At 40.9% G+C, this 12,264-nt stretch overlaps 2 protein-coding genes and 1 long non-coding RNA gene across 3 annotated transcripts; 1 reads left to right on the forward strand and 2 right to left on the reverse strand.

Annotated features, from left to right (window-relative positions):
- The first annotated feature begins 2,957 nt into the window (after window positions 1-2,957).
- On the forward strand, window positions 2,958-3,701 carry LOC148187737 (uncharacterized). Its single transcript, XR_015778502.1, has 2 exons — window positions 2,958-3,179; window positions 3,439-3,701. It is a non-coding gene; the product is annotated as an uncharacterized LOC148187737 (long non-coding RNA).
- Window positions 3,702-8,212: 4,511 nt separating this feature from the next.
- ventx (VENT homeobox) lies at window positions 8,213-9,078 on the reverse strand. The gene is made up of 3 exons (XM_042502621.2): window positions 8,946-9,078; window positions 8,652-8,851; window positions 8,213-8,467 (listed from the first exon to the last, which is right to left on the reverse strand). Exons 1-3 carry the CDS (start codon window positions 9,076-9,078, stop codon window positions 8,213-8,215), a joined length of 588 nt encoding a protein of 195 aa, XP_042358555.1.
- A 2,108-nt stretch (window positions 9,079-11,186) lies between these two features.
- On the reverse strand, window positions 11,187-12,152 carry vox (ventral homeobox). Its single transcript, XM_042502622.2, has 3 exons — window positions 11,882-12,152; window positions 11,548-11,780; window positions 11,187-11,432 (listed from the first exon to the last, which is right to left on the reverse strand). Exons 1-3 carry the CDS (start codon window positions 12,150-12,152, stop codon window positions 11,187-11,189), a joined length of 750 nt encoding a protein of 249 aa, XP_042358556.1.
- Window positions 12,153-12,264: the final 112 nt, after the last annotated feature.

Consider the following 12,264-nt stretch of genomic DNA (forward strand, 5'->3'; position numbering starts at 1 on the left):
TTTGACAGAATTGGGAGTGAGAATGGACTGGTCTTTTTTTTCACTCTTGGATGGGTATAATGTAAGTTAGACAGTTAAACAAAACTACCGGCTACAGTACAGGCTGTCTGTGGATAGTGTCTTTGGGTTCTCAGTCAGGTCCAACCCATGCACCTTCACAACTCCAGAATTGCCAAACTCGAGACTTCAAATTGTCCACAAACCATTGGGTGAGGTCACGGTGACTATGTCCATTTTTAAAAAAAAATACAATCTATGGTACCTGACAGCTTTGTGTGATGTATTAATTTAGACTTTAATCTAAGCCATAGTCAAAGTTTCTCTTTGCGTAAGCAAAGGGCACTTAAGATTCAACGCCTGGGGACCATAAATGTCTGTCCAAAAATGTGTAGCAATCCATCTTGTGGATGTAGAGACATTTCACCAGACAAGATCAATTTTTGCAGCGCAAGATGAAAAGTCAGGGCATCACCAAATTCAGCACGAATAATCCTCTGGGTACCATACAATATCTGAACTGAATATGAACTAAATATCTGAATCTGAATATCTGATTTCAAGGCAATTCAGTGGTTTTGGATTAAAAAACACAAAAAAATGTTAATCTCATGATGACATTTAAGGAAAAGCAGAAGAGCAGCAAATGCAGCTTTCTGCTCTGGGGAACATGTCATCCATCATGTAGTTATTCAAGAACTAGTAAATACAGATTACTAACTATAACTAGAGATATTTAAATAAGTGGTGGAACAACTGATAGACCAACAAATAACATCTTCACACACTAGCATGCATTAGTATATATCTAGAAGGTGATTTGTACATTTGTTTTAGTCAATCACTCGCAGCTCCGTTTGTTGCCAATGAGCACTACGCATCCCCCAAATTGCCAATTTGAACCTAAAGAGAACTACAGGTGTATGTTGTGTTGCAGTTCAGGAATCCAGGAAATATTACAACCTCACATCCTGTCAAACTGTCAAGATTTTTAAAACCACGTTTTGCCTCTGAAACGTTGTGCTGAGTGAACTCGCTGCGGCTCCGTGGCAGATGCGTTTAGATGAACAAGCAGCTTTTGTTGGCTTTTTTTTCTGCTTAACTCTGCAAATTTGCCCCGCTCAAATAAAAACACTCTGCGAGGAAAAAAAAGGAAAAAAATAGGCAAGACTGGATTTTAAAAGCTGCATGTTAAAGTGTACCCAATTAAAAGCAGTCCCTCATGAGACGGGGAGGAAATGAGTCCGACATTTTGATGTAGTGGGAAATACTGCATTAGAGTACACTTGCTTGCAATTGTTTTTTTTAGCCATTTGTTTTGCAGCGTACAGAGGGGAGGATGCTGTGTTTTGGATTTACTGTATAAGTACATTACTAAGCCCTAACAGTACACACAGGCTCTTTATGACTACTGCACATTCCACTGTCAGAGCACAAACATGCTCCTGTTCATCAGACCTTGATCACATAGTTTTGTGTTTATCTCACCAAGAGGGCACGGATCACAGCATCGCTCAGATACTGTCTGTATGTATCTGACTTCACTGCAGTCACTGTTTGTACCACTCATTGTAGTGACATACTCTGTAAACCTGATCTACATGCTATTCCAACTACTTAAAAAAATGTACAATTACACTATACCTCTACCTATATTGACCACAGTCTAGTCAAGGTTTGAAACTGCCGCCACCAAGTGGTGGTTTGAAAAATTTATATTTATGTGTGGCTGGCTGGAATAAAAAGGTTTGAGTTTGGATTTACATGATAATAGCATTTTCATTGCCATATCAAAATTCCAAAAATTCATAAAAGCCGAATCCAGAACCCCTTATATACATTTACGGAGAAGTCAAACGAAAGAAACCCTGCTCAAAATATTTTTCACTTCACAATGCATAAATCCCCAACGCAAGTTCTCTATAATTACAATACTGAAGAAATTAAAGTATATTAATTAAACTGTCTTTCCTCCTTTTCAAAGGCTTTAAGGACTTACGTTAAACAAATGTTTTATCATCTGTACACCAAAACATTTCAGAATGTTTTTGCACCATTTCATAGAAAATTAATTGACACTCTTAAATCAATAACATTACAGATTCTGGCCACGCCTACAAAAAAATTCTCGGGGAAACCACGGCTTTAAACCATTTATCTTCAAACGTAAACAAAAGCATGTAATGCAGTTGACATTAATACAACACACATCACATCGGCCTCCTACATGATTAAGTTGAGGCAGCACACATTTTTGTTATCTTACCATATGATTTAACTTTAGAAACACTAACAAGATAAACAGGAATCGACCAAAACAGATACAGAAACTAACTGTAAGGATTTAAAATAATGCAACTCATCTTGTGGTGCTCATTATCAGCATCTTTAGCCCAGAAATACATTTGGGTAGTGTGACATGACCTCAACTGGGCCAACATGATCATAAGATATATCCTCCCTTTATGAAACCCTATGATGTATGACTGCTGCTCCCAACTGTGCTAACTCAGAGGCTCCCAAAAAAGAGCACAGTTTCATCCTCGCCTGGTTGCACTGGCCTTGACATGCCATAACACTCCCTCTACCACACACTGCATGGCATGTGTGTGTGTGTGTGTGTGTGTGTGTGTGTGTGTGTGTGTGTGTGTGTGTGGGTGTGTGTGTGTGTGTGTGTGTGTGTGTGTGCATGTGTGTGTGTGTGTGTGCTGGTGTCAGTGTCTCACTTCAGCACACCCTGAGAGTCCTTGTCTGAGACCTTGAGTGCTAAAAAGCATGGGGGCCCCTCTTCTGGGAGAGAGAAAGGAAGCAAAAAAAAGAAAGAAAAAAAAAACCCTGAACAGATAAGAAACTTCTCCAGCGGCAGGAACGAGCCGTCCTGAACCCTTCCTCCACGCTCCGTCTCTGACGTCCACAGCATGTGCAGATAGGAGATAATCACAACTGTAACCACTGTTGACCAGAGTCATCGGGACACAACAGACAATGAACAATGTGTATCAGAGTTGGTGTCCACAGGTGTGCCGCCGCCGTGGCTTCTAACCAAGGAGGGAGGAGAAGTGCTGAGTGTGCACGCACAACAGCTACTCTGTCTCTCTCAAACATCTTCAAGGTCCCTGTTGAGGGATAAATGGCCAAGAGGAGGTGCCTTCTCAAGGGAGACTCATCTGGAGCTTTACAGGGTAAGTCCTCTTCACGCCTCATTCATTTCAAAACTGCATTTCATTTTTTTAAAAAAAGGTTGGAAACTAGAAAATTGACTTACATGCATTGTTTTTTTTAAGATCTGTCATTTCTATACTCAACATTCAGTCCGCTGCTATGTGTCAAACGCTCTACCCGGTCAAAAAGCCAAAGAATATTTGAGTTATTACTTCTGTTGAACGTTTAGTCATGTAACTGACCAGTTTCTCTTTTTTATTTTCCTTCCCTGCCCTCCAGGCTCCAGCATGCGGAGAGAGGGCAGCAGGGCTCTTTGCACTCGCTGTTCCTTTTTCCTATGCATATACCTCTTTCAGATGTAACTTTAAAGAGGCATAGGGCATGGGAAAATGGGGCTGCAGAGGTATTCCACCAGGCAGACAGCCATTTCATCATCCTCTCTGCATGACGGCTGACCTCAAAGCACACTCACACACATGCACACACACACACACACACACACACACACACACACACACACACACACACACACACACACACACCATGCTCCAGCCTGCTTTGGACTAACAGTATAGAGGAAAGAAGACTGTAAAGTGCAGATCCTGACACACTGACCGCAGGTGATTTTTCTGTCTCTGCAATTTCTTTTTGTATTTTTTTCATAACTTAAAGTTCATCTTTTATTCATGTTGACATTGTGTGTGTGGAGTTTCATTTTTGCTACCGTATCGTTCCAGTAAAACTGCTTCTGAATCATTTGTCTGCTGTTGTTTTTGAATAAAGTACTCTTGGCATTAAATACTGGATTTGACACTTGTGCATTCTGACTCTTTAGACGGTTATTTATGGGGTCTTTAAGCTGAGTATATTCTTATTATTACCTGCACATATATGATTTAGGGTGGTGATACACTAGGCAATTTTTTTGGGCAACTGTGATGGGCAACAGTGCTCAAGAAACTGCCTCAGTATTGCTGCTTTAACCTCATAAAAAACACACATTTTGAACAGATTCTACCATTTTTTATTTGCCACTAAAAGTGTTGTCATATATACACTGCCAAACTGTCCAGTGTGTCACCACCAAATAACTTCTAAAAGTCTAAAAGTACTAAAAGTCTCTTAAAGCTTCCGTTCGTGTGTGTTTTTATAAGCCTCGGATGAGAATCTCAGTTTATCATATTATATAATTATCTATTTCATGCTTCATGAAAAGACTGAAACAAAAGGTGGGAGAAGTACTCAGACCACTATGTAAAGTAACAACATTGTATTAATACTCTATTAAAATTTTAGTTAGAAATTAAAAACTCTTCTTCAGTAAAAGTGTAAAAGTATAACAACAAAATGAATTTAAAGTATTAAAAGTAAAGGTCTACAGAAAATGGCCTCTTTGATTGATACAGTTTATTTACTGTATGATTAAGTACATAAATATAATTGTACTGTTTGGTGTGAAGCCAAGCTCACCAGCTAAATTTGAGGGGTACTGATGATTGATGGTCATGGAAAAGAGGAAAAGGGGATTTTAGACTGAATCATTGCTTTTATGTGAACTGTTAAATAAGTTGACCTCTTTGGGCTTCAAACACCTATTTTAATGAAACCATCTAAGAAAAGGGGGAATGACTCTTTGCTGGGAAAAAATATAACTCAAACATCTGAAATGTAAGTGGGAGCTCAACTGGACACTGCTTTTGAGGGTGCAAGCCAAAAAAATTGGAAACCACCTTTCCAATTTGTAGCAAATGTGTTGCATTATATCAGCTTCCAAATTTGTCATATGCACAGCGATTATAGAGATGGAGTTGCTGGCAATGAAAATCTTAAGTCTCAGGCTCCCCTCAACAATGCTTATGAAAATATGTATAAAAAGAAAATGAACATCATACAAGGAAAAACCATTTAAAAAATCTAAACATAACACATAAAAATATATATAAAATAAAGTTAGAGCAAACAGATAGTAATTACAAATTAATCAGCTGGTGGTAAGCAGCAGTGTAGTAAATATATAAACATGGTGTTAAGTAGCCTACAAATATATTATATATACAGATGTGTAAACAGTTGTGAAACACTACCTAAAAGTCTTTGAAAGTGCTGTAGGTATCATCATCATGGACAGATTATGAGAAGCATTGGGCCCCTGAGCAAAGATATGCAAGAGGCTCTCCCCTGCTACACAGACGCAAGAAACACAGACTTTGTGGTGGCTTTGCTGTTCTTTGTAGTCATTATGTATCTTTTTGTGGTTTTGTGACACTTTTTGGTAATTTTATGTTGTTTTTTAGTTGTTATGTGTCTATTTGTAGTAATTTTGTGTCTCCTTGTGGTTGTTGGTGTCTTTTTGTAGTTGTTAATGTCTCCTTGGGGTAATTTTGTGTCTTACTGTGTCTTTGGGTCACTTTTTTTAGTGACTCTTTGTAGCTGTTTTGACTATTTTTGCAGTTATTTTGTGTCTCTTTGCAGTTCCTTTATATCTCTTTGTGGTCATTTTAAGGCTCTTCCTGGTCAGAACATGATGATTTGGGTGACATTTTGCAAGCAAAGGCCAGGGGATCCCTTGACATATTTTTGGCTCCTGGGTCTGTGCCTGGCAGACCTGTTTATAAATCCACTGTGTTTTTTAGGAAAAGTAACTATCATATAAATGTTGTTGACTATAGAGTACTGCCACATTAATACTAACCTCTGAAATGTAGTGGAGTAAAAGTTTAAAGTAAAGTAAAATGGAAATACCTAGTACACATACCTCAAAATTGACTTGAATTGTTAGGCCTGTATACTATATCATTATGTATTGACTTCTGGGTTTTTTTGGGTATAACTTTAACAACATTTTATTATCTGACCAAACATTTTTTGAGTGATTTTCCATATGTAAAAAAAGTTGAAATACTTCATTTCGCAGCCACATAATGTGAGCTTGATTCCATCACTGTAATCATCAGTTTATGTTGCATCTCATTAGCTACCCTCTTCTTGCTGAACTTGGTGAACAGCCTTTGTCCTCTCCCCATCATCCAGCCCTGACTCCAGTCTGTCTGCTGCCATCCAGCTGCAGCTTCAGCGAGACTGTTCACACCTCTCCACCCAGGCAGCCACTCACCTGAGTCAAAAGGATCAGTGAAACACTCATTGTCATTCATGTCATCAATGCTCTGCCCTCTTCTCACAATGGATCGTTTACTGATGCTCATGTTTCCATTAGTGCCAGGAACTGTACCAGCTATTGCCACAGACTGAGGCCTTTGCACTGCATGCTGCTTCATGTAAATGCTGTGCATCAATGGATATATGGTCCAGTAAGCCTTTAAAAGAATAATGTTCCTCTCATTATTGTGGTGCCTCATGCATTGAATTGTCTCCTTTGATAATTGTGCCTCCTGGTGGGAGGTGTCAGTATTTATTTTCCTTTTAAACTGAACTTGTATGTGGAGGGAGATGGGCCTTTTGCATCCTCCTTTGAATCAACTGTGAACCATAAAACCCACAGAAGGCACCCAGATCTGACTGACAGCGCATATGTCAGCATCTGATAACCTGCAGTAAATGTAATCACTCCACCAGCAGGTATTAATCCCAACTCCAAATCATAACTTAACAAGGCATGTCTGCTTTATGACAGAGTGACTCAATCAGTTACCTATTTAGCTGGTGTCAACTAATGACTTTAAAGTGAGGCAATATACACCTCTGGCAGACTGGAGGGCGCCGTCCCTGCGCGCCTCTCAACTAGGTGCGAATTGTTCGATCGGGAGACAATAGAGCTCAATGGATCTCAATGATCTGGCAGTTAGCTCCGCTTTGATGTCCCTTTGAAGATTCAAATCTACAACGAGCAGAGAGCCATCGCAGCTTGGAGCCATGCCCCCGGATGCCAAAGGAAAATATTTACCTGCAGCAGCCAGAGACAGCATCTGAGAGCCTGTGATACCTCAAACTTCATCCTAATGTGTAGCTGTGGATATTTTAAATAAGCGACCTGAGTGTGAGGTAACTGGCCACTTTACTTGTCTATGATCCTCCGTGGCCGATGTGAAGTTTCTTTAAAGAAAAAGATGGAGTAAGAGACGGGGCGTGAGAATAAAGCGCAGCATGGTCGCAATATGGTGGGAACAGGAACACTAGACTGCGGCATTTGTTCCTTTTGTTAAAAGTTAACATCAATGTTGCAACAGATGGCAAGACACGATCTACTGGTTTAGTGGTGGCTTTGGTTATGTGGCCAAGAGTTCATGTGTTTTCTCTTTGAAGATATTTGGAAGGATGAAATCATATTTAAGATATGCGCAAATAATTTGTTTTTTATCGGAAAACATATCACTAGTCAGAATCCCTGACCCAGCCCCCAAACTCTGGCCTCTGACCCCCGAACAACTCGCAAAACTGACGAAGGGTTGGTACTTGATCAAAAAAAAAAAAAAAAAAAAAATCGGAGGGGTCACGACTTTCCGTGTCAAAAAAAAAAAAAAAAAATCAAAGATAATCATCAAAATGCCCCTTTAAAAGCACACGAACTTTTCGTGTAATAACTTAGTATCATGTTATAGGTGTTGTGATTGTTTAAAATGCATTTTATCCCTGGAGGATAAATAAAGTCTTAATATAACTCCTGGGGAAAATATCCCATGCAGCTTTGATTGTAAGACAAAGAAGCAAAACCACAGTTTCTGATCTTTAATTTTATTTTCGACACTGAATATATAATATTTGCAGCAAATACATTTACATTTATATCATACACAAAAGTTATATCGTTAGTGCTTCATGTATATATTAAAACATCGTTTAAAGCCTCTTTTAAAGAGAGCAATAATAAAGTATCTAGATTCTAGACAACACTGCATTTTCATGAGGCATAGTGCCCTTATTTCAAGAATATTTATTTGCAGGAAGCATGATTACTTTTAAACTTTAAAAATGTATATTATTTTGCGTGACGGGAGGTTGACATTTTAGGAATCCCATTGTAACCTGTTGTATTTGTACTGTGCATATGACAATAAAGGTCTTATATCTTGAACATTGGCTTTTTGGGTGTCAGAGTTCAGTAGAAGTGTGGCGGTATGGTGAGAGGGTGGGAGCGGTGCTGGTGATGGAGAGAGGCCGGCAGGGTCGTCCTGTGGAGCGGCTGCAGCTGCGGGTAGTGGCCGTTGCCGGTGGGGAACTGTCCACTGAGGGCGGGGTGCTGAAACAGCCGAGGCGGCAGCAGACCGGCTACGGTGAGCGACGGGAAGTCCGGACGCAGATCCTGGACCTCTCGTTTCAGCTTCATCCTTCTGTTTTGGAACCAAGTTTTCACCTGGGGGAATACAAAGCAGTCATTAATAAATATGCCCAGTAATTAAATAGGATATAACTGAACACATTCACCAGGAGCCTCACACTAACTATTTGAGGAGATTGAGCTCCAACTAATGAATTTTGAAATGTTCTTAATTTTACTGTGACTTTCGATGCCTCGAGGCTCACTGCCCCAAACTTACCTGAGTTTCGGAGAGATTCAGCTTCTCTGCAACCTTCCCCCTCTGCACTGCACCCAGGTATTTGTGCTTGCTGAATTCCTTTTCCAAATTGCTGATCTGCTCGGAGGTAAACTTGGTCCTCATCCTTCGTTGTTGGGTGGCCTCCCCCTCGCTGTCATCCCCCAACTCGCTCTCGGAGCCCGAAGTGTGACCGCAACTATCTGAAAGCGACAACAGGGCTTTTAATTCATTCATCCAGAATCAATAAGAGCCGTCAATCTCATCTTTTAAGACAAAGTTTATCAATGTACTTACTGTTTGGCGAGGTCGTTGAGTATTGGTTTCTTGATCTCTTTGCAAATTCCTCCATTTCTTCGTGGACCTTTGTATGGATCGCAGCATCCTCATAATAACTTCTGGACAGCCATTCTACAGAGAAGTTTGCCATGTTTAACCCGAGCAGAGGTCTCGGTGTGTGTGTGTTATAGTCGCTTAGGTGACTCTTGGCCGCTATGTAGGAGGGACACACGTCTTTATTTGCATATGCAAAGGGCTCTCAACGGAACGATAGAAACTTGATGGTGGTTGTAATTGAGGTTAATAGAGTCTGGAGTTGTGGTTTTTCTCACGTTCATGGCTGGCTGAGATGCTCTGGCGCCAGTGAGTCTGAGTATCATTTAGCTGGCATCTCACACTAAATGATCTCTGCATAAAGTGAATCAGGGCGGTATCCGCTATGAATACAAGGCCATCAATTAAAATATCAGCACAATAACAGAACGATTTCCAGTAGGCTTGATTCCTGGCCACAGACATTCTTAAAGTGATCCATATTCCATAAATATATATACAACAAGTCACGTGTTAAGATTTTAATAAAATCTTTTAAAATTAAAAACATTTTTCAAATTGAAATGTCTTAATCCTGGCTGGCAAATCTGTGGTTGGCTTTTGCAGCCACAGACAGATGGAGCCCAGCTGTCTGGTGATGATGAAGCCTTTGTTATGGTGGGACAGGCTGGGTGTGACTGCAGTCAGAAAGTGAGAAGGCTCTGTTTGATCTTTGTTGACTTTATTTGAATGAGACATTTGCTGAGGCCCCTTCAAAACCCATACAACAGGTAACCTGTATAGGTGTAGATTTTGGGGAGGATAGAGGGAGAAAGTTGCATGGGACTTTTATTTAGACAAAATCGGAGACATTTATACCTCTAACTGATGCAGAAGAGGCCAAAATCGGTGCATGAAGTTATTACTGATACACTAATATGTAAGCACTGTAAGCACACAATATTTAAGTACTTTGATTCTGTAGATGATCGACGTGGATAAAACTATACCTGATTTGTGAAACAAAGCACCATATTTCATATACTGGTCATGGTTTGTGCACAAACTCTCAGTCATAAATTGCACATTAAAATATTTTTCAATACATCTTTTAATTGTTCAGCAAGTGCTTTGTTTCTTCTCAATGCTAATGACTAATATACTTTTACTAATATTTATAATGCCAAGGCTAATCAAGGTGCTAAAGTGCATATGAAACATAAAAATAGAGTCTGTTCATGAAAAAAAAAATCCAGGGGATGACGCTATAATTTTGACTGGAAACACTGAAGAAATATCCCGACTCAACTGTAAACCCATGCAACCCTTTAATTATCTCAAAGTAGCTGTGAATCAAGCGTGTCTATCTCCACATCTCATCACATAATCAAGTTTTAACTTCAGGCCCCAGACTTCAAACCAGAGCTCAGATTTGTGATCCACATAAAAGCCCAGACTCTCTGGAGCCAGGCCGGAGGGCTCCGTGTAAACTCATCAATAAGCGGCTTAATTAGGACTAATTGTTGACCATGATCTCCCCGTTAGGTGCCGTTTGAAGTGCAGAGATGGGGACAAACAACGCACAAGAAAGCCGAGCATATGGTCAGTCTTTGTTGACAGTTGTGTGTGTGTGTGTGTGTGTGTGTGTGTGTGTGTGTGTGTGTGGAGACGGGGGTGAGACGCACATTAAGAATCTGATGCAGCCTGCTTTATTGTAGACAATGCACAGTCCTCAGTGATTGAATTTATTATGATTTGTTTATATGGACTGGCTTGACTGTGTGCTGGCCTCGTACCATATTGATATTATGACAGAATCAAAAGCCATACAATGCATGGTGATAAGCCTTTATGGACAACTCCCACCCTTATCAGTCTTTTAACCTCCTCCCGCCTTGAGATGAAACACAGGATGATCTATTCATGTTGAGCTAATCCTGCAATAAAGATAACATCATCACCTTTATCTTTGAGATATCCAGTGTTGTGGGCTTGTCTAATAGCTTAGATGTTATGCATGCAAGGCAAAGAATAGACAGAGTCCAGTGCTGCAGTGTAGCAAATAAACTTTAATCAACAATAAATATACTTTTTTTTTAGTAAATTATATATACAACTTTTATACCAAATATAATAAAAATCACACATCAAATAAAACAACTCTGGATTGCACTTGTTTGGATTCTAAGTGTTTCAGTAGGAAAAGTTTCTAAAGTTGGCATCTCTTCAGTAGAAACGTGGGTTGTGGATCATGACATGTTGAGGGTGGTGAGGCGGCATCTGGACCAGCTGCGGGACTGGGAGCGGGTAAAAGGCCGGGTTGGTAGCAGGGTAATGGGGTCGCTGTCCAGCCACGCTGTGGTACTGAACCGGGGGTAGAGGCTGGAACATCACGGGTGGCATTTGGGGGGCGAGGTAGTCCTGCACCTCCCGTTTCAGCTTCATCCTCCTGTTCTGGAACCAGGTTCTCACCTGTGAGAGAGAGCAAAAATGCAGTTAGTATCCAGAGCAACGCGCAATCGGAGAATTTGAAACAGTGTTATTAATCAATTATTCAAAACGTGATATTTAAAATCTGACATCGTACCTGAGTTTCTGTGAGGTTCAGCTTCTGCGCTGTTTTCACTCTCTCTCCTGCATCCAGATATTTGTGCTTAGTGAAGATGATTTCCAGTTTGTTGATCTGCTCGGGGGTGAACTTGGTGCGCACGCGGCGCTGAGGTCCGTCTTTCTCCATGTCGCTTCCCTCATCTACAGAAGGACACTCAGAGGAAGCCGCCTCGCTCTCGTATCCGGATGAATACCCGCTGATTTCTGAAACTGAGGAACAGGAAACTCTGGTTATGTACAGTGCTTGTGCGTAAAGACGCATTTAATGATATTAATAGGCTATAGGAGTTTTAGGCTACTGCTGTACTTACTTGGTGAGGCGCAACTTGTTGGATGAGAAGGTGAACATAGGCTGGAGTCCTGCCCGCTGCTCTCCACTTGCTCCAGATGTTCAGCAAGCTTCGACGCTTTGGGTTTTGGCTGCAGGTAACCCTTGCCAAAAGTCGGCGGCCGCGGCTGCACCATGCAGGGAATATGGGGTCTGCAGGTCGGCGCAGTGTCCGTGCCAGCTCCACGCTCCTCGGCCGCCGTGGTGTGGTGATGGCTCTGGGCCAGCCAGTCCACTGAAAAGTATTTCACCATGTTCGCAGTGCTGCTCAGTGACCTGTAAATCCACTAAAAGTCACAGGGAGTGTGTGGTGGCGGTCCCTGTCCAGGGTCAGCTTTTATAGGGGCCCTGGCTCTTGCTGGCTTG

The sequence above is a fragment of the Plectropomus leopardus genome, chromosome 13, assembly GCF_026936395.1.
Source record: "Plectropomus leopardus strain MGB_pleo_1.0 chromosome 13, ASM2693639v1, whole genome shotgun sequence".
Classification (NCBI taxonomy): Eukaryota; Metazoa; Chordata; class Actinopteri; order Perciformes; family Serranidae; genus Plectropomus; species Plectropomus leopardus.

Bases quoted from the DNA above. Each gene is read 5' to 3' on its own strand.
- ventx (XM_042502621.2), bottom strand. From the start codon at position 9,078: ATGGCAAACTTCTCTGTAGAATGGCTGTCCAGAAGTTATTATGAGGAT. The intron at 8,852-8,945 runs GTAAGTACATTG...TGTCGCTTTCAG, and splicing joins CTCAACGACCTCGCCAAACA to ATAGTTGCGGTCACACTTCG. The intron at 8,468-8,651 runs GTAAGTTTGGGG...GTATTCCCCCAG, and splicing joins TGAATCTCTCCGAAACTCAG to GTGAAAACTTGGTTCCAAAA.
- vox (XM_042502622.2), bottom strand. From the start codon at position 12,152: ATGGTGAAATACTTTTCAGTGGACTGGCTGGCCCAGAGCCATCACCAC. The intron at 11,781-11,881 runs GTAAGTACAGCA...CCTGTTCCTCAG, and splicing joins AACAAGTTGCGCCTCACCAA to TTTCAGAAATCAGCGGGTAT. The intron at 11,433-11,547 runs GTACGATGTCAG...TCTCTCTCACAG, and splicing joins TGAACCTCACAGAAACTCAG to GTGAGAACCTGGTTCCAGAA.